General features: G+C 49.7%; 1 protein-coding gene across 2 annotated transcripts in view; it reads right to left on the bottom strand.

The window, feature by feature from the left end:
• Window positions 1-661: 661 nt before the first annotated feature.
• heca (hdc homolog, cell cycle regulator) overlaps window positions 662-22443 on the bottom strand; it is a 68425-nt gene continuing 46643 nt past the window's right edge. Inside the window, exons 1-2 of one of the 2 annotated variants that reach the window (XR_008610296.2) lie at window positions 1205-1354; window positions 662-988 (exon numbers count right to left, since the gene is read on the bottom strand). Coding sequence is in view for 1 of the 2 variants with exons in the window: in XM_055065746.1 (XP_054921721.1) it covers window positions 6057-6131 (75 nt within the window). In the remaining variant the exon portion in view is untranslated. Of the gene's footprint in view, window positions 989-1204; window positions 1355-5992; window positions 6132-22443 lie in introns of those variants that run through there. The other variant, XM_055065746.1, reaches the window with a different exon arrangement.

The raw sequence follows: 22443 nt of genomic DNA, 5'->3' as shown, positions 1-22443 counted from the left end.
AGTCTTTGACTTCGGAACCTCCTTCTGTATATTAACAACTTGTAATCTTTCCAATCATCTCAATAAAAACTGATTCTGATTCATGTCATTATATACATGCCATGAGATGCATGTAATGTTATTATGTCATGTCCTATGCTATGAGAATAGACATGCCATTCATGCAATGTCTAATCATTTATGCCATGGCATGATAATATGACCTCAGCGAACAAGGTTACACGGCATGCATGCCATTTACGTCATGACATGAATGGCTTGACATTGTCATGCATGTAACGTCACTCATATGCCTGTCATGCCATGTCATATGTCATGAAATGACGTCATGACATTCATGTCATGTAAGTCATCTCATTCATGCGATATCGTGCATGTCATGCATGTCCATATGAAGCAAAGAGGCAATGGCCAAGCAAAGCACAAGGGTAATTATCTGTAGTTGCAAGTGAAATGCAGTAAATAATGAAGAAAATGAATACTTGAGGAAAAGATGACATGTCGCCGGCAGAGATTGCACCCACAACTTTCACATAACGGGTTTGATCCCCCCCCCCCCCCCCCCCCCCCGGTGACAAGTTATCTTTTCGTCCCCTTTCATTTCGCTTTTATTCATTATTTTCGATATGTATTGTTACGCGAACGAAGGATTGAGACTGGAGACTATTTACAAAGTATATTTACAAGGCGTAGCTGCAGCGCTGGCCAGTTCAGCCGACAGCTCGAGAGCCAGAGAGCGCCCGCGTGCATCGGCCGCAAGAGACACGCAATATGCATGCATCAACACAAAGTGCGTTGCCCATCCTTGAGCCAACTGCAACGCTGTCCGCAACGGCGACGGTCAGCAATCGAGGAAAATCGAACGGCGTCGAATCCTCCGCCGGAACTGGCAGAGCCATCTGGGGAAGCGTCCGAGAACGGCGGGCGTCGTCTGCTGCGCATCGGAACGCGGCTTCCTGCTCGCCAGTGCGTTGTTGAACGCGTTGGTCTGAAAGCAAAAGGACAGAAGCATGGCAATAATGAACATTCTGTCTGCGGCATTAAGTCTGACCCCTTACAAGCTACCCAAGTAAATATCGGGCGGCGTCGGCACGGCGTCGTTCCTCTTGTTTGTTGCGTTCTGCAGCGTGTTGCCGTAGTTCCCCGCTCTACGCAGCGTCGTTCAGTTGTTTCTGGCGTAATCTGCATTCACGCTGGTACTCACCGCATTCCTGCGTTTCCGTTCTCCTTCGCTAAGCGGCTGCGGTCGTCTTGGCGCCGTTAAGGTGAATGCGACAGCGCTGCGGTGACACGAACTGCTGCGGAAGGTGGCGCCACGTGAACTGATGAGGCAAACAAACGACTGCAGGTGGCGGCACCACAGAACACCTATACAAACTTAGAGAAGGGAAACTGTACCTTCCACAGTGCTACGGAAATAAGCGTAGCGGTGGCGTCGTAAACTAAAGTATGTGACCACAGGTGACGCTGTACAACAGGAAACGGAAACGGGGTTTTGCACACGCTTCACCAGGTTTGCACACGCTTTACCAGGTGTTCTGTGGCTTTACTGGGTTTCTGGCTGCTGCGCCTCGATCGTGCTCCCGCCAGTTTAGTTGCTGTGTAGCAAACGTAGCGCCTACATATTTATGTAGGCGCTACGTTTGCCACACAGCAACCAAACTGGCGGGAGCACGATCGAGGCGCAGCAGAATACATGTAGCGCTGAGTCATATCGAGTTAAGGCACACTCTGAACTGACTTTTAAGGGCATCCCGAGTAGTGCCGCCGCGCTCCAGCTGTTGCATTTCGTGTAGGGCTACTGACAGAATGCGGTTTCCAGATGGCACGATGGCCTCGACTGGAATAAATGCACACGCCACCAAAGATTGAGTAAGCCTGAAAATATTTTATTTGCATTTTACAAGTACAACAAAAAGCACACGTCTACGCATCCACACAAACGCGGTTACATAGTCAAGAACATAGTCAAGAGATGGCTCATTAATAAGGGTAGCACAAACGCACAAGAAAGAAGACCTAAGCTACAAAACGTACGGTCGGCTGCTAAGTATAATAATTTCCCTGTCACCGCGTGTCACTTTTATACAGCATCTTTACAGCACTACCAGGCCGGGTAGTTTGGCGGAAAGAACGCAACAGCTTATACGGCCGTCAGCTGCCTCTTCCTTACGGGTGTCATAATTATCCTAATCTCCGCATCAACGTCGTGCAAGTTCGCATACAGGTATCTGTATCTGAACCATATGTGCCAGCTTAATACACGTGTAGCGAAATTATGATAACCACTGCGTCTTATCAAACGTATTGGTTTTGCAAATGCGCATTACAGCTGACGGAACGACATACTGTAAGTGAAGCACAAGAGAACAAGGACAAAAGGAGGATACAATAATTGAAGAAATGAAGAATTAGTAGGCATGCAGCAAACAAGCGATGACGGAGAACACACAATGATGCATCGGGTGTTCTGCGACATCGGTTTGCGTACTTAAGGTGTTATGGAGATCAACGGCATAAAAACGTACCTTCAAGCGTACTCCCTCAACCTCCGCCGCATTCATTATGATAGTCAACGCCTAAACAAAATGAGGCACTATTCTTTGCCAAGAGTAGACCTTCTTACAGCAAGTCTATGTAATGGCTCGCAGACGAAACCAGCATGCTTTCGAAAATGTTTTACCGCCGTAGTATTCGAACGCCAACGGCCAGGAAACACATCGATACCAATAGGCTGTCGGCTGTCGGTGGTTAATGGAGCACAAAAACCTTGACGCTATGACTAAAAAGCAGCTTCAACAATCAAATTAAAAGAAAATCAACTGCCTATTTCCCTGAGGTAAAAAAGCATCCTTAGACACCTCGATTGTTCGTGTCAATGGTTTGTGTAAATTAAAAAATTCAGCATGTTCAGCGCCCCTAGCAGAGAAAGCACAAATTAAACTATTCGACCAAATTACAGTAGCTCCACTTGCGCGCTTACGCTGAAACGCGCCTCGGTAGATTTTTCGCCCTCTGTGGCCATTTGTTGAACTTGAGAGTGTGCGGGGCCTGGCGGCACCAGGTGCACTGATGACGTTCCGATCCGATGCCACGGCTCTTCCACAGTTCTGGTGCGTGCCTGATTGCATAGAGTTTCCTACAAGAATTACTAGAGGGAACTCTGGCGCTAGTGTCTTACGGGAGCTGCAACGAGAACGGTTGTCCCAGCATGGGAATTATGGGAAGTACATGGATTTGCCTAAACTTCGTCCTTTTGGCTTCAAACGGCTTTGTGACTTTGTAAGCTCGTCATTTTCAACAGTATATTGCGCAATAAATAATTAAATAGACATAATTAAAATTGCCCGACGGCAGGATTCGAACAAAGGGACTCTAGCACAGAAGCGTGATATCGAAACCATCAAGCCACGGACGCATGTATCGACAAGCGAATGAAAAGCCTTTATGAATTTATCTCGGGCATGCCAGTGCCTTGAGACGCTTGGCGCGTTTCGATTTGGCCACCTGGACAAGCTCAATCGTTGCAATTAATATCAATTGTACGCGTTCCCGACGTCTTCTACACTTCGAAGAATATAGATTGCGCCGAAATATATGACAATAAGATTTATATAGCGTAATATGCAAAGCCACAAGAACGTCTGAATCCACAAACACGAAGATCAGACAAATCCATGTACTTCCCATCATTCCCATGGTAGGACAACGACTGCAGCGCCAGAGTTCCGTCATGGTCACAGGGACGCGCTCGTGTCACTGTTCGCGCGATCATCGCCGTCGTCGTCTTCTTCCACAGCTTGCTGACTCTATCTTGAAGGCACTGGCACCAGTGAGGCAACTTTAGCTATTTTGTGCTTAGATCTATGTACTATTCGGCTACTGAGCCTAAAAGGATTCATTTAGATACAAGTAGATGAATTTACAGCTTCTCTAAAACATGCCTACAGATTTAGCCACTTGAAGAACTTAAGTAGCATCCGAGCTACCTTTACAAATTGGCTTCTAAACTAAAATCTGTTGTGCGTGGTTGTCTTGCATGCGTTGCAACACGGCCGCACTGTGTAAGGGCGCCAGAACTGTTGCAAGTGGTGCAGCAAGCAAGGCCACAACCTAGCGACAGTGCAAGAGGTGCAGTGGACACGCGGGTCCCATTTGCTACCGTACGCAAAAGACAGGCATATCACACTCACTCGCTTCTCATAATCTTATCCCTTGATGGTAGTACGCTTCCGTTGCAACAGTTAAACGGAACACGTGTTTTCTCTTCAATTTGACTTTCAGCTCATAGGTCTGTGGGGTGGCATTCTGGTCTTGACAGTTTTATTGACCCTGGGAACGTAGTACGCAATGTGCTTGATGTATTTGCCCCCCGAACCCACACGCATTCATGCTTTCCTTTGTATAAATTTAAATCAACTTTAGTTAACACCTTGGATTTGTCCAGGCCAACCTAGACGCAGTAAGGGTAAGAGCAGACGAATTCAGGCTGGTACATGCAAACAAATATGCAGCCTTAGAACAGCCAGATGAAGATAACATAGACGTAATGAAACCGTAACTATGGGTTCTCTTCAAAAGCAGCCATTGAAGTGGGCGGTAACGCACCGAGGTAACCAATAGGTAAGCTCTCCCAAGCAACGAAGGACCTAATAAAAAAACGACAAAGAATGAAAGTGTCCAACTCAAGAGATCATATAGAATTCGCAGAATTGTCAAAACTGATCAACCAGGAGAAAGTAAAGGATATTCGAAATTATAACGTAAGAAAGACTGAGGAAGTAGTAAAAAAGACGCGCTGCATGAAATCAGTGAGAAAAAATCTTGGCATACGATAAGCCAAGATGTATGCATTGAAAGATACGCAGGGTATCATCATCAGCAATTTCGAAGATATAGTAAAAGCAGCGGAAGAATTCTATGCTGATCTGTACAATACCGAGAGCAGTCACGATACCTCCATTCGAAGTAGTAATGAACAGGTTACAGAGGCTCCTTCTATAACTAGCGATGAAGTAAGAAGGGCCTCACAAGACATGAAACGAGGAAAAGCAGCAGAAGAAGATGGAATAACAGTCCATTTAATCAAAGATGGAGGTGGCATCATGCTTGAAAAGCTTGCGGCCGTCTACGAAATGTCCCGCGACTTCATGGGTCCCAGAGAACTGGAAGAATGCCAACATTGTACTAATCCACAAATTATAGGTCCATTAGCTTACTTCCAGTATTGTGTAAAATATCCACCATGATAATTTCCAATATAATTAGCGCAACACTCGACTTCAGTCAACCAAGCGAACAGGCTGGTTTCAGAAAGAGGTACTGTACAATGGATCACATCCATGTAATCAATCAGGTAATCCAGAAATCTGCAGAGTCCAATCAGCCTCTCTATATGGCTTTCATAGATTACGAAAAGGAATTCGATTCAGTAGAGATTCCAGCAGTCATAAAGGCATTACGTAATCAAGGAGTACGGGGATACGATTTTGTAGAAAGGACTTTCTTCGTGCCAATGGCTTTTCGCGTGACGTCAGCGCTTTTGGAAATTGTGGTTGCGTATGCGCGACGTTTTTTGGACAGTCCAACCAAAAGGTCCCTTCGTTGGCCGGATGTTTCTTTCGTGTTCTCTTTTTATTTGTAAATTTATTTTGTAAAACGACACCTAATAACAGCGGACTTCCATGCTGCATAAAGCAAATTCATTTTATAACCTTACAACGCAAAAGCTGCCACAGCTTAAAGAAATGCAAACGCAAGTGCTCCTATTTTTGAAGCCGTAGCCACATATTCGTCGGATCCGCATCCAATCCATGCCGTTGAGCGCACGCAAAATGGCGACCTCTGTTGAACCATTGGTTGAACCCGAATAGCTGACAGCCCTGAGCGTGTCTGTAACGCTGCGCAACTAATTGCGGTTTCTATTGGAGCGGACACGGCGTTCTGTTCGCTACTCAAGCGTGACTGCGCCGAAAAAAATGTTTCGTCTCACCGAGCTATTCCCCGGGATTGGCGATGCGCCCCGCTTGGAACCGCCGGCGCAGCCATGTCGTCCGTCAGACGAACAAGTCGTGGTCCGACGCCGGTCGCACAGGATCCACGGCCAGGAACCTCGCGTCCTCGTCGCAGGTCTGAGTAAAAATGTGAACAGAGGAAGTGCCCGTTCACAAGAGCAAAATAACTGTCAAAAGGAATCGGCACTAGAAAGCGTGAAGTGTACTTACGAACATGCCATTCAGAGCGTAGTATCCCTTGCGGCACATTAACACAGCCTTGCGCATCCGATAACGCCGGTAATAGCACCGCGACGAAGGAAACCCTCCTTCACGGCTGCCTTTGCCTCGGCAGTCTTCGGGAAATCGACCCACTTGTTGTGGGCCCCTGCATTTACGACAGCCTCTGGCACACGTCGCACGCGCTCGCTCACAGTAGACGCGCGGATCGTCTCTTCGGTGATGCTTGAGAGCTCCCGGTGGCGAGGAAGCGCAACGCGCACACCTCCCGCTCCTCCCGTCGCTCGCTCCGCTTCCACGTTCTTCAGCGAACTTAAACCCTTTGGGTCGTGTCTTGCCACACAAAAATAATCGTCATCTTCATATTTCCTTTCTTTAACGCTGCGAGCCCGGTTCTTCCAAGTCACGAACGGCATCCGCGTTATAAGCATGACAGAGCATTCTTGAAAGGAAAGAAGCGAGCGCAGCGTTTTCAAGAAAGGAAACGCAGCAAGACAGATGACTATTATTGTTTTGTGGCAAATATACATCTGAAAGGGTGTAAATTTCTTTAGGAGTGTAGCTCCCCCACCAGTTCTTCGCTCAACAACCTCACCATTTACATCGAGAGGCGAAAATGCGTCGAAAATGGTCATACGGCATGTCAAACGCGTCGTCTGGCTTTCCGTCTCGACGTCGGCGACGGCAAAAAGCCATCACCATAGCGACGAGAGGGGCAGTCATTTTTTATTCCTTTGGAAACGACCTTAGCTCTGGCCGTGCAAAACATTTACACCTTATGCTCGGCATAATTAGTGCCTTAACGTCACTTCGAAGTTTCTGGCTTTTGCGGGTTCCTGACGACGCGTGTTTAACTGACAAAATGGGCGCGGCCCGGCCCGGTCATTTTCGACAAATGGCAGCACGGTGATGTCGGCAAAAGGCATAAAATAAGGTGGTAGAATTCCTACAAAATCGCACCCCATGACGCTTACGTAAATATCTTGGAAAATATATACTCAGATTCCACAGCCACCTTAATCCTTCACAAAGAAAAGTAGAAATATACTTACAAAGAAAGGGTTCAGACAAGGAGACACAATATCTCCAATGCTATTCACTGCATGCTTTGAAAAAATATTGAAGCAATTAAACAGGGAAGGCTTATGAGTAAGCATCAACGGCGAATGTATCAGCAACCTCCGTTTTGCAGGTGACATTTTCCTGTTCACCAACACTGGAGACGAGTTACAACAAATGATTGATGTCCTTAAAAGAAAGTAAGAAAGGGGTTGAAGATTACTATTGTTAAGGAAGGATGAAAGAAGAGAGGAAGAAGATGGGAGACGCTGGCTGGGCTGCGTGTTAGTGGTCAGCCATCTTAACTACTATGACTCATCGTGTATATATATTGTATATTTAGTATTTCTATACTCCCCACATCCCTGTAACATATTGGTGGAGGTGCCGGGATACCACGGCTGAAAACGGAACTCCGCAGTGGACGTCGCATCACCGTCCGCACCATGAATGACGGTGATCACACGGGATCACCGTTGTTGCCGCCTCGATCCAACGTCATCGTCGCCCGCTACGTCGCTGTCACCTTCGGTTGTGGTTGTGCAACCCAAAGATCCTGGAACTTTCTGCGGGACCGATGGCGCCGACGTCGAAGAGTGAGTGGATATGTACGAACGCGTGAGGGAAATCAATAGATGGGACCCTACGCTTATGCTAGCTAATCTGTTGTTCTGCCTGAGAGGCACGGCAAAGGTGTAGTACGAAAACCACGAAGAGGAGCTAACCAGCTGGGACCAATGGAAAAAGAAGTTGTCAGAGTTGTTTAGCAAACCAGCCGGTCGTACAATTACCGCAGAACAGGAACCGGCCTTCCGTGTCCAATCCCCTACGGAGTCCTATGTCTCGTACATCCAGGAGGGGCTGGCACTTTGTCGTAAAGCCAATCACGACATGACAAAAGCTGAGAAGGTCGGGCGCGTGCTTAAGGGCACTGCTGATGACGCCTCTAATCTGTTCATATGCAAAAGCTGCTCCACATTTGATGCAATCATTAAAGAGTGCCGACAATTCGAGCAGGGCAAAAGCCCACGCGTTTTGCAACCATTCGCCAGACTTCCCAATACTGCCGCAACCTCCACGTGTGAAGGTGAACCCACAGAGCAGCATGCGTCACCATCAGAGGACGTGGTGCAAATCGTTCCACGTAAACCGGATGCGATGGCGCCCGCAGCTTTCCGTTCACGTAGCCCTGATGCTACCACTTTTTCCGTACCTCTCGTACAAGCCATCGTTCGCCAGGAACTTCAGAACATTCGTTTACGTTCTGCACGTGCTGTCGCCAATCCGAGAGCTAACGAACGCCCTTCTACTATTTTCGCTAGTCATGCCCTTTGGCCTATGCAATGATCCTGCGACATTTGAACGTACGATGGACTCTCTTCTGCGAGGCTACAAATGGACCATCTGTCTTTGTTATCTTGACGACGTTATTGCTTTTTCTTCCACGTTCGGCTGCCACCTTACCCACCTCGCTGGAATTCTTGCGGTCTTCCGAAAAGCCGACCTTCAAATGAACTGCACGAAGTGTCAATTCGGGCTCCGTCAGATTACCATGTTGGGACACCTCGTTGACGCATTCGCTGTCCAACCAGATACTGAAAAATCTCGCGCCGTGCGCAGTTTCCCTGGCCATGTTCTGCTTCTGACGTGCGCTGCTTCGTCGGCCTGTGTTCTTACTTTCGCCGTTTCGTCAAAAACTTCGCCGACGTTGCTCGGCCTTTGACAGATCTTCTACAGAAGAACACACCATTCTCACGACGCCCAGAGCAGGGTCACGCGTTCGTTGCTCTCATCGGATTTCTGGCCACCCCTCCCATACTTGCCCACTTTGATCCATCTGCACCGACCGAAATCCACGACACTTGTGCAAGCGGCCATGGCATCGGCGCTATTCTCGTCCAACAACAGAATGGTTCCGAGTGCGTGATAGCTTACGCAAGCCGCTTGTTGTCACCTGCCGAGAGAAATTACTCCATCACCGAGCGGGAGTGCTTGACATTAGTTTGGGCTGTCGCCAAGTTGCGGCCATATTTGTACGGCCGCACGTTTTGGGTCGTTACAGACCACCACGCACTCTGCTGGCTCTCTACCCTTCGGGACCCGACTGGACGGCTTGGCCGCTGGGCTTTGCGGCTCCAGGAATTTTCATTTAGTGTCCATTACAAGACTGGACTCCTCCACAAGGACGCTGACTGCCTCTCGCGTCACCCCGTGCATCCTCCTGATCCTGTTGCGCATGATCCTGTGACCTGCGTGATAGCTTTGACTTACATGACCGACATGCGCGCTGAACAACAACGCGATGCATCCTTACAGTCCACCATCGCTGGAGTGCAATCTGGCAGCACCGACGGCACGTGCCGCATGTTCGTGCTGCATGACGGCATCCTCTACCGCCGCAATATCAACCCTCACGGCCCTGAGTTGCTCCTTGTCCTTCCTCATCATCTGCGATCTGTCGTTCTCGAACAACTTCACGATGCACCGACGATGGGACACCTTGGAGTTTTGCGTCCATACGGTCGCGTACGACGTCGGTTCTTCTGCCCGTGTCTCTACTGCTATGTGCGTCGTTATGGCGCAACTTGCGAATTGTGTCAGCGCCGGAAGAAACCTTCCCTTGCACCTGTCGGACGACTCCATACAATTGAAGTTCCCTCTGAACCGTTCTTTCGCGTAGGCCTTGACCCGCTTGGGCCTTTTCCGACGACGACTAGAGGGAATAAGTGGATCGCAGTCGCTATGATTACGCGACACACTACACGATAACAAAGGCGTTGCCGACTAGTTGCGCTACCGACGTCGCCGATTTTCTCCTCCACGACGTCATTCTCCAACACGGTGCACCTCGACAGTTGCTTACAGATCGCGGCCGCTCGTTCGTATCTCGAGTTCTCGACTACCGCCTCCGTTCTTGTGCCACTGAGCACAAGCTGTCCACCGCCTACCACCCACAAACGAACAGCCTTTCGGAATCTCTCAACCGAACACTCACAGAGATGCTGTTTTCAACGATCACCGCGACTGGGATTCCACGCTGGCTTACGTGACGTTCGCGTATAACTCGCCTCGACATGACGCCACAGAATATTCACCCTTTTATCTTTCGTATTGTCGCGACCCTACACTGCCGTTTGACACCATCCTACCTTCCGTGCCACGTGTTGCAACTGAGTACCTTCGTGAAGTCGTCCATCGCGCTCACATGGCGTGTCAAATCACCCGATCTGGTTTATTAGCCTCGCAGCATCTGCAAAAAGAACGTTACGACCGGTGCCATTGTGATGTTAAGTTCGCGCCAGGCGCTTGGGTGCTCCTTTGGTCACCATGTCGTCGGGTTGGCCTCTCCCAGAAGCTTCCCTCTCGCTACACAGGGCCTTATGAAGTCTTACGTCAAGTTAGCGACGTACATTACGAGATTTCCGCAGTACAGTTTGTTGCATCCTCAAGTCAGACGCCTGTTGACGTCGTGCACGTTTCGCGGCTGAAGCCATGCTTCGCTCGCAATTATTCGCCTACCATGCGCCGAGACGGCGCTTCACCACCCGGGGGTCCTGTTACGGAAAGATGAAAGAAGAGAGAGGAAGAAGAAAATCGGAGATGTTGGCTGCTGCGTGTTGTTGGTGGTCAGCCATCTTAACTACTCTGACCCATCCTGTATATATATTGTAAATATAGTCTTTATACTCCCAACATGCCCGTAACAATATGCAGAACACAAAGATAATGATCAATCGCCTTGCAAGTGAACAAGAGTTCAGGATCGCCAGTCAGCCCCTGGAGTCTGTGAACGAATACGTTTACCTAGGTCACTTATTCACAGGATACCCTGATCATGAGAAGGAAATTTACAGAAGATAAAATGGATTCGAGCGCATACAGCAGACATTATCAGAACCTAACTGGAAGATTACCACTATCACTAAGAAAATGGGTGTACAATCTGTGCATTCTGCCGGTGCTAACGCATGGGGCAAAAATTTGGAAACTGACACAGAAGTTTGAGAACAAGTTAAGGACTACACAAAGAACGATGAAATGAAGAATGGTATGCGCAACGTTAAGAGACAGGGAGAGAGCGATGTGGATTAGAGAGCCAATATGGATAGCCGATATTCTAAATGACTATAAAAGAAAGAAATGAAGCTGGGCAGGTCATATAATGCGTTGGTTAGATAACCGGTAGACCACTAGGGATACATAATTCATGCCAAGAGAAGAGAAATGCGGTCGAGGACGGCAGAACACTAGGTGGGGTTATGAAATTAAGAAATTTGCAGGCGCCAGTTGGAATCGGTTGACGCAGGACAGGGGAAATTGAAGATCACAGGGAGAGGTCCTCGTCATGCAGTGGACCTAAAATAGGCTGATGATGATGATGATTTGTTGCTCTTATAACATGTCATGAAGATTTCTATGAGACACGCTCATAACTTTACAAATCATGAATTTGAACTATGATGCATACATTTAACCGGCACATAATAAGCTTTGAGGTCGGCAATGTGCACTGGACCCGCCTCTTCAGCCTCCTCACAGCATGTGAAAGAGAGAAATGTTCTCAGCCATGCTATATGGTCCGCCCTACGTTGGGCGCCAATGTGGGAACGTGGGTACTCGGCCGTGGCCTTCAAGGACTCCGAGACCACAATCTCCCGCGAAGCTGAGCGCCCCGAGCATGCGCGCCAGTTGTTCTCCTGGCAACGGACGAGAAGCAACAGTGCCGGCCACAATATGGCGCCTGTAACGGTAGCCTTTTCGTGTGGCTTGTCGGCCAATTGCAATAGCCATCGGGGTGGTTTCGTCGGGCAGAAGTTCCTGTATCCGATACCTGCGACGTAATCGCATTGTCGCACTTAACGTACCACGTATCGCCAGTGGCAATATATTCGTGTACACATAATTCAAGAACTGGAATGTGGTCCTTTAGGCTGTTTACCGCGAATTACCTTTGATCTCCTCCCGCATCGTGCACGACCGCTTCGCATTCAGTGAGGGCTACTTCCTGGATGAACTCTTAATTACTACGTAAGAGGCGTCGGTATTAGGGACATAGCACCGTTCCTAGAGTACTGACTCGCTCCCAGCCAATCAGCACTAGATGACGTGGGATCTCAAACATGCCCTTGCGACAAAGGAACAACAATGCAGTAGTGCAATCAGAAGGGCATCTATTGCGCCTTTTATACACCAGCGCCTGCTAGCCGAATCACTGCCAATTTAACATGTTGTGGGCACGGACGAATCGATTAATCCCGACTAACCGCGACAGGATATTGAGCGAACGTGTTCGCCCTCATGCTGGGCGCACACGTCTAATCGGTCACGCATACAGTCAGGCAAACGGTGGCGCGTTGAAACGATCGTGTGCGTCCATCCCGGCGCCCTGCTCCGAAGCCTTTCTCGGGACGGTCCCGCGGAGCGTGCCGATAGGCAAGTCGGCGGACACTGCCACCCCCTGGCCAAAGAGGCTTTAGCGCCCGAGTAACCCCGCTGTTAGGTGGCGTTACACCAGCGCCATACTCGCGCCATCTCTCCTATTATTCTGCAACAACATCAGGGGATCCGCGGCAATTGGGTGTCCCCACAGTGGACACTTAGAGAACCTCCCTCCCCCCCCCCCCCCCAGATTTCCGCAATCACCGCCTGTACTCACCGCTATCGTTGTACTTGAGTGTTGTCTCGTGGGTACAAGTTGGGCCCAATAACTAGTTATTCTCGTGATTCGCATTTGCGCCACCCTCTTATTCTTCAACGTCATTACAGCGTGGCAGTATTCGCTCAATAACACCATCCTCTTTTATAAGTTCGCTGACTGCGGCGTCTCGGGCAGAAGGCATGAGAATGGCTGTTACATTACACCTGGCACAAAGAGTCACTATTTCTTTACTGCCACCTGCTCAAAGAAAAGCATACGCGAGGTTCCACGGATTTTTTTTTTATTAGACAATTTATGCACTACTAATGCGCAGCAATCTTTAGGTGCCCGAGGTGCTCCGTTCCGTTTATACTTCGTTTCATGTCCCTCAAAACCCGTACCGCCATCGTCTGACGTATGTACGTCACCGCCTGACGTCGCTTGATGTCTGTAAGCCATGCTTACAGAAACCACGCTTATAAACCACGCTTACAGACGTCACGCGACAGCGCTCATTCTCTTTGAAATCTCTCACTTTACAACCAGCCGCCACCGACAACAACTGCACGTGACGTTACTTGCTAACCCGTTAAAACTAACATGTCGAGGATGACGAGGCCATCTTTGACGAAGATAGGTCCTTCTATCGAAAAGTTGGCCAGCCTTTCTGAGGCACCTTATCCCTGTTTATCACCTATATAACACAGCGTGCTACTCCATCTGTCAGCCCCATTCTTGATTTTAGCTAATAAGGCTGACTGCCCCTGAAGATGTGTTCACCCGCGCCGCGTCGTCTGCTTTGAGCGTCTGCTTTCCACCCTTTCAATACTTTCGATCACAGAGGAAGGAAAACGATAGGAAAGGGCATTACGTCACACAGCCAGCTTTGGGAAGCCAACAATCCATGACGCCTCTCCTTTTGCTCAGTGCATTGCTCAGTGCCGGCCCAACACGTGACTTCTTGCGTGGAGATCACGGAGCAAGAATCGAGATTTGCCGAGTCGTTTGGTGCCCAGTAGTTGGTGTTTTATTCTAGGGGTAGTTTTTAATCGATGCGCACTCGATCGGCAGCTGCTCGGCTGCATGTCGGTGATGGTCCGGTTGAGGCGCTCCGTGAGGCCGTTGGTCTGTGGGTGGTAGGACGTGCTGAACTTGTGCTTTGTCGAGCAGGAGCGGAGGATGTCCTCGACGACTGCCGACAGAAAGCTGCGGCCACGGTCAGTGAGTAATTGGCGCGGAGCACCGTGCACTAAAATGATGTCATAGAGCAGAAAGTCAGCAACGTCAGTAGCACAACTTGTCGGAAGGGCTCTGGTGATTGCGTACCGCGTAGCATAATCAGTAGCGACGGCGGCTCATTTATTTCCGGAGCCCATGAGAGGAAACGGTCCAAGCAGGTATAGACCAACACGGCAAAAGGGTTCCGGTGGGATGTCAATCAGCGGGAGACATCCAGCTGGAGGTGTGGAGGGCTTCTTCCGGCGCTGACAGGGCTCACAAGCGGCAACGTAGCGCCGCACGAAGCGGGCGAGACCCGGCCAAAAGAATCGACGTCGTACACGGTCGTATGTGCGCGAGACGCCCAAGTGTCCAGCCAAGGGAGCGTCGTGAAGTTGTTGGAGGACAGTCGAACGCAGGTGTGATGGAATTACGAGCAGAAGGTCAAGGCCGTGTCGATCGAGATTGCGGCGGTATAATGTCCCCTCCTTAAGGAGAAACATCCGGAGAGAGGCGTCGCCAGGCGTTGACTCCAGATGGTCGATGAGTGCTCGTAATGAAGGATCGCGGCGTTGCTCGTTGCCGATTTCAAGCAACTGGGAAACAGAGAAAACGCAAGCGATGGCGTCCGCATCAGCCGGTTCGTCGACGGGGTAGCGGGACAAACAATCGGCATCCTGGTGCAAGCGTCCCGTCTTATATACCACGGAGAAGGTATATTCTTGCAGGCGTAACGCCCAGCGAGCGAGTCGTCCCGTGGGGTCCTTAAGCGAGAATAGCCAGCAGAGCGCGTGGTGATCAGTGATGACACAGAAGGGGCGTCCGTACAAGTATGGACGAAACTTCGCAACAGCCCACACAAGAGCGAGGCACTCGCGCTCTGTGATTGAATAATTGCGCTCGGCGGGTGATAGAAGTCGGCTGGCATAGGCTATAACGCGGTCATGTCCACGCTGGCGTTGTGCTAACACTGCTCCTATGCCGTGACCACTGGCATCAGTTCGAACTTCCGTTGAGGCAGACGGGTCAAAGTGGGCCGAAATTGGAGGCGTGGTAAGGAGAGTAGTGAGCTGCGAAAAAGATGCGGCATGGTCAGATCCCCAAGAAAATGGGGCGTCTTTCTTCAAGAGGTTGGTAAGGGGACGTGCGATGGTCGCAAAATCTTTCACGAAGCGTCGGAAATAAGAGCACAACCCTACGAAACTACGAACGTCCTTGGTAGACTTCGGAACAGAAAAGTTCGTAACGGTGCGAATTTTGTCCGGATCAGGTCTTACGCCTCTGGCGTCCACGAGGTGTCCAAGGACGGTGATGTGGCGGCGAGCGAAGTGACATTTTGACGAGTTCAACTGGAGACCGGCACGGCGAAACACGTCAAGAATCGCTGAAAGACGGTCTAGATGCGTGTCAAAAGTGGGCGAATAAACGATGACGTCGTCCAGATAGCACAAACAGGTGGACCACTTGAACCCCTGAAGCAGAGAGTCCATCATTCGTTCGAAGGTGGCGGGCGCGTTACAGAGACCGAAAGGCATCACCTTGAACTGATAAAGGCCGTCAGCGGTAACAAATGCAGTCTTCTCTCGCTCCATGTCGTCGACGGATATCTGCCAGTAGCCGGAGCGTAAGTCGAAAGAAGAAAAATAGGTGGCACGGTACAGGCAGTCTAGAGCGTCATCAATACGTGGCAAAGGGTACATGTCCTTTTTTGTGATTTTGTTCAGGTGGCGATAATCTACACAAAAACGCCACGTTCCATCCTTCTTTTTGACAAGTACGACGGGAGAAGCCCAGGGACTACAGGAAGGCTCGATAATGTCATTTGCAAGCATCTTTTTGACTTCCTGTTGGATAACAGCTCGTTCGGACGCAGAAACACGATATGGACGTCGGTGAATAGGGTTCGCATCGCCAGTGTTTATGCGATGGGTCACGACGGACGTTTGACCTAAGGGTCGATTGTCAAAGTCAAAAATGTCGCGATAGCCTTCAAGAACGCGGCAAAGAGCTTCAGCTTGAGCAGGTATATGGTCAGAGGAAACAGTCTTCTTAATGTCGACGTCAGTACCGTGCGATGACGTCACGGTATGGGCTGAGCTGTGACGATCTTCCACTGTGAGTGGCTCGATCTCATCATCCTGCAAAGCGCTAATTATAGCCGATGAAATCCCCTGAGGCAGAACTTGCGCGGTTAGCGCGAAATTGACAAAGGGAAGGCAGGTGCGGTTGCCAGTAATTGTCAGCACAGTGTGCGGCACGGTAACACCACGTGTCATAACTGCCGGAATTGGTGCGACCACATAATTACCGTCAGGCACAGCTGGTGAGGACAACAAGTCGACGTGTGTCACAGAGTGGGGCGGTAGGCGAATAAAATCCATGCAGCTCAAATGGCTTGGAGGCGGGTCCACAGGGTCGGCAAGAAGAGGCAAGTCAAGGCGAAGTGAGCCGGCCGAACAGTCAATGAGGGCAGAATGATTGGCAAGGAAATCCAGACCGAGAATGAGTTCGTGAGGGCAATGCTCGATGACGGTGAAGAGGACGACGGTGTGCCTCTCAGCAATGGTGAGTTGGGCAGAGCACATGCCAATAGCGACAGTCCCTCCGTCGGCGACTTGTACAACTCGGTTCGGGGCGGGCGTCAGAACTTTCTTGAGCCGACGGCGAAGAGCAGCACTCATAATGGACACATGCGCCCCGGTGTCAATCAACGCGCACACAGGAACATTGTCGACGAGAACGTCCAAAAGATTCTTGTTCGTGGATAACGTGAAGCGAGGATTTCGTGCCAATGTCGTCATTGCAGCTTCACCTCCAGAAGCTGCACTGTCTAGTTTTCCGGTCGGGGGTGCGGCGAGTAGGTCGGAGAAGGAGCACGGCGTGACGGGAGCGAACGAGATTGACGACGGGAGGGAGAAGGCGAGCGGGAGTAGCGGGGTCGTGTCAAAGGTGTCGCAGGGTCAGATGATGGAGCGGGCATAGAAGGGGCGAAGGAAAAGGATGCGCTAGAGGGGCGAGGATGGTAATCAGGAGAATAGCGTGTCGGAGAAGTCCAGCGGCTGCGGCAGTGGCGAGCGACATGTCCAATGCGTCGGCAGTTAAAACAGATCGGCTTGTCGTCCACGGTTCGCCATTCGGAGGGGTTACGCTGTCCATAAGAGTAAGAAGAGCGCGGTGGGGACGTGCGTGGAGAGAGAGGTTCCGAGCGTACGGAACGAATGGATTTCAGGCCGACGTTGGACAACTCTTGACGGACAACGGCCTGTATCAAGGAGATTGTCACCGGAGAATGATCAGGTGACGGGAATAAAGGGGCCGCCGGTTGTGCCGCTTCGACCTCACGACGAATGATGTGGGCCAAGTTGTCACATCGCGACGGCTGGTGGAAGAGGTCGTCACAGGATGACGTAGCAGCTGTGTTGGGAAGTCGCGTGATGTGCTGGGATACCCGGCGGCTTTTAGCATGCTCGAGACGGCGGCACTCCTTAAGGATCGTATCGATGCTGGTGACGTTCGTAAACACCAGTAAATTGAAGGCGTCGTCAGCAATGCCTTTGAGGACGTGATTAACCTTCTCGTCCTCAGACATGGTCGGGTCAGCCTTGGCACAAAGGGCCAAGACGTCGAGAATGTACGACACGTAGGTCTCGGTCGACGTCTGTACACGTGTGGCAAGGGCTTTTTTGGCATTGACTTGGCAACCGAACGGATTGCCAAAAAGGTCGCGGAGCTTCTCTTTGAAGAGATCCCAGCTCGAGATCTCCTCTTCGTAAGTCTGGAGCCATGCAAGTGGAGCTCCGTCGAGGTAGAAAAGAACGTTCGCAAGCATAATAATCGGATCCCACCTGTGACTGGTGCTGACACGTTCGTATAAGCGGAGCCAGTCGTCAACATCAGGACTGCCGATTCCGTTGAAGACACTAGGATCCCGAGGGGGCGAAACGGCGACGTAGGTCGGGGCTGCAGGCGGAGGCGGTTGTGTAGATGAAGTGCCGCCAGCAGGAGCCGAAGTTGCACTGTCGCCGTTGCGACCGCTGCGAAGCTCCATGACGGGTACGGGGAACGTCCACCTCCACCAAATTAATGTTACGTGTAGCTGTAACCCAATGCTATATACAATTTATTTATAGGAAGCTAACTGAAGGCCAAAATGGCGACGCTATATCAAGCGGGCCCACGTCGTCTTCCTCCTCTTCAGTGCAGCCACACTGTGGTGGCTGTTTCGTAGCAATATCACCATGCAATGACGCTTATTCAAGTACATGCGTTCTCTGCCGTCTGTTTAGACACTATGAAAAAAATCGCAACATAAACTACGCAAGGTTTATTCAATTATAATGTGCGTGTTGTCCAAGATAATCGAATTTTGAAAATGCTCGTAGGGATCTGATGTGCATACCTGCAGTTTATGGATACATGTAAAAGGACTCGGCATCAAGTGCAAGTGAACGGTCCCACAGGCCCAGAGTCGATCACGCAAATAGATTCGCTGCACACATCTGTGACCAGAAAAGATATGCCATATGAAATGGCATGCAAGAAAGTGTTGAAAATGTTGCACAGTTAGTAAAACGCCTACTCTAGTAATATATATATATATATATATTCAATACGCTCCGCAGAAGTTTTGGAGACACTTGTCCAAGAAAAGCAAGCCTACCGACCAAATTATGCACAATGACGTTCTTGTCACCGATAAAGCAAGGATTGCTGAACATTTTAATACATATTTTTACACAGTTATTTGAAATCCAACTCCCAAATACGACAAACAGCTCCATCATGTCCTCCCGAACCAAGCATTGTATCTTTTGCAGGCGTGTTATCCATGTAGTTAAATTTCAAAACAAGTGTCTCCTGGTCCTGACGGGATTCCAAATATGTTCTTGCCGCGTCATAGCGAAATGATATCCAAATTTCTTGTAATAATTTTCCGTGTAAGCCTACCAACTAGCAGCGTTCCTTCGGATTGGAGAGTTGCGCGGATTGTGCCAATACTTAAGAAAAGTACCGCATCATCTGTTACAAATTTTCGTCCAATATCGCTTACATCTCCTTCTTGTAAACTTCTTGAGCACATTGTAGCCACTTATATAACTACCTTTCTAAGTGACAGAGACATTCTATCTCCATTTCAACGTGGATTTAGAAAGGGACTTTCAACAGTCACCCAACTAACATCTGTAGTACATAGCTTTGCTGATACACTAAACGAGTCCGGGCAGATTGACGTTATTCTTCTAGATTTTAAGAAAGCGTTTGACCTTGTTCCACATGATAAACTAATATGTAAGCTTGAATCTACTGGGCTTCCTTCTTTCATAATTAACTGGGTGCTTACCTTTCTAACCGCTCACAGTTCGTTAGCATTGATTCTCATTTTTCCAGCCACCTCCCAGTCACTTCTGGCGTACCACAGGGAAGTGTGCTGGGACCATTGCTCTTCCTAATATACATAAATGACATTGTTGATATGGTTAACGAACTGGTTCAGAGTAGGCTTTTTGCCCACGACTGTGTATTGTTCAATGATATTAGGTCTTCTGAAGATCAAGTCATCCTTAATTCTAACCTTCGGAACATTCATTTTCGGTGCAATCGATGGGACATGAAGCTTAACAATGACAAAACAGTCTTCATGAAAGTTACCAATAAAAAGAGTAGCCTGTCATTTTCATATAACCTTCCATCTCACCCGCGCGAGGAAGTTAATGAATACACTTACCTAGGTGTTACTATAACCAATAATCTTAGTTGGAATAAACATATATCAATCATATGCACGTCACCTTTTAAGAAACTTTGCCTCCTCAGTCATAAATTAAAAGCTGCCCCTACTAACGCAAAGCTCTTAGCCTACACCTCAATCATCAGACCTAAACTCGAGTACGCATGCACCGTCTGGGACCCTTACACAAAACATAACATTGATGCATTGGAAATGATCCACAGAAAATCTGTTCGAATGATCTTTAACAAATACCGCTCTACTGACTCCCCCACCACTCTCATGGCACAACATAACATACAGACACTGGAAATACGAAGAAAAATTCAAAGATTGAAGTTACTTTTCTTAATCAAAAATAACAAACTCTCCATGAGTCCTGGTCCATTTATTAAGTCTACCACAACACGCGCAACAAGAAATCATCACGCGGAATCCCTAACACCGTACAACGCTAGAGTCAATGTTTTTAATTACACTTTCTTTCCGCGCACAATAACTCAATGGAATTTACTCCTGACTGATCTACTAACCAGTATTGATGCCTTTGACAAAATTACTTATTGACAGCTGCAGAGTTATTGTTTTCTGTTCCCGCGATGTGTCATTGTTCATATATTCTTTACTGCAATGATTTTTTGCTGTGCTTTTTGCAGTTGTTATTGTCATTCTCTTTTTCTTTTGCCCCTCCTGCTAGGACCCATTTAGGGTCTGCAGTATGCTGTAAGTAAAAAATAAAAAATGTGGGTTCATGCACTCGATTTCGTCCGTATTAGGTACTCGCCTCTCCATTGCTTCCTGGCACAGAAATACTCGGTATCAGGCTGTTTTTTCTGCTGTAGCCTTTGTAGAAGCATGCAATTGCGTATTTACAATTGCTGGTAGGTACAGCGGGGTGTGGCACTTGCGGAGACGCCGGACGTTTGCGCGCATGCGTGACTAAGAGCGGGAGCGAGAGAGGAAATGTGGGGACTTTTGCTCCTTCAGTATATGACTCTGCCTAGGCACTACGGAGGAGTTTCTTAGCACGTGTTGTTTGCGTTTGTTCCTAGGCGTGCCACAGAAGTCGCGTAGTGCGGTAGTGCTGAACTTAGCGTCGCAAGTTGGCGGTTGGACGTAACTATATTTATTCAATCGTGTTTTTACTAATTGAAACAACATGTCATTATTTCGCATTATTGGCGGCGCCTCCAGGACACCAAAGCGGCAACGGGGACACCAAAGCCCGACTGTTCCGTGGGTTGGGGCTCGCCGAGGCCTGCGCGTGCCAGGGGTGTATAAGATCGGCTGTCCGCTTTCGCGGAGAGCCAATTTTTTATGCGATCGCCCCCTGGCACGCTTCAGTCTCCGCGGCCCCAACCCACGGACCACCCTGCTTCCAGCTTTGATCGCCCCGCTACCGCTTGGGTGCCCTGGAGATCCTGCGCCACCTGCTTTATTATAACCTCAAGTGCTCTCCTGGGGCCTCTGTCTGCCAGTTACATGTGGCCTCCTGGAGTAGCGCTTGTAAAAAAAGGAATTTATCGTCGCGACGAGAAAAGCGACCCGTGACTTATACGACACCAGTCAGAACCTTGCCCCTTCAAACACAGCGATCATCAAATGGGCGTCCATGCCCACTGCCTCACCGCACAGGCAGCCAGTGGCGCAGCGTAAACAAACTCGACCGCATTCCGCAATGCCGGCATGTCTAGAAGACAAACGCATACAACACGAGCTAAGAAACCTCCTCCGTAGTGCCTAGGCATAGTCACACATTCAAGGAGCAAAGGCTCCCAGAGCGGCCCGATACGCCTCGCCCGGGGACGCCTTCGCAGTCGCCTCCGCGTCGCCCTCCTCGGCGCCCTCGGGGCCGACAATCACGGACGCCACCGTTGGAACGCCCTCGCGCCATCGAGGCTCAGGAGACGGCCATCGCTTTAGCCGCCACCTCGACTGACGCCAGCGTCATACTCTCCGACTCCAAGCACCCGCTCCTACTGGAAGACGAACCGCGTCACATTGAACTGGTCTGGGTCCCCGCCCACTCAGGTCACCCCGGCAGCGAGTCGGCTCACCAACACGCTCGAGGATTCGTCGACCGAGCGGTGGGGCCCTCCACGTCGGACACCCCGACGCCGGAGCCCCTGGTCATCTACCACGACCCAGCACTATCGCCTCGAAAGCCTATACCCGTCCCCACATGGTAGTCTTCCCAAGCGCTCCGAGATCGCCTGGCGTCGCCTGCAGACCCGCACCTTTCCGTGCCCCCTAGTGTATTCGCACATCCACCCTGGTGTCATCGATTCATGCTGCTGCATGTGCGGCGACGTTGCCTCGTTGAACCACATCCTCTGGAGCTGCCTTGAAGATCCCCCGCCCGCCGAACTCGTCTCGCCACCCCCCACCGACTGGGAGGTCCTTCTCTCCAGCACCGACCGAGACATCCAAACACGGCTCCTGGCACGAATTGAAGACGCCATCGTGAAGCACAGCCTGGCAGCCTACGTAGCTTAGCCTCCCTTATCCCTTCTAATAATAAAGTTGACACTCACTTACAGATTTTCTCTCTCGCACCCGCTTTTACT

This window comes from Dermacentor andersoni, chromosome 6, assembly GCF_023375885.2.
Source record: "Dermacentor andersoni chromosome 6, qqDerAnde1_hic_scaffold, whole genome shotgun sequence".
In the NCBI taxonomy this organism is placed as follows: Eukaryota; Metazoa; Arthropoda; class Arachnida; order Ixodida; family Ixodidae; genus Dermacentor; species Dermacentor andersoni.
This window is presented reverse-complemented; position numbering and strand designations above follow the sequence as displayed.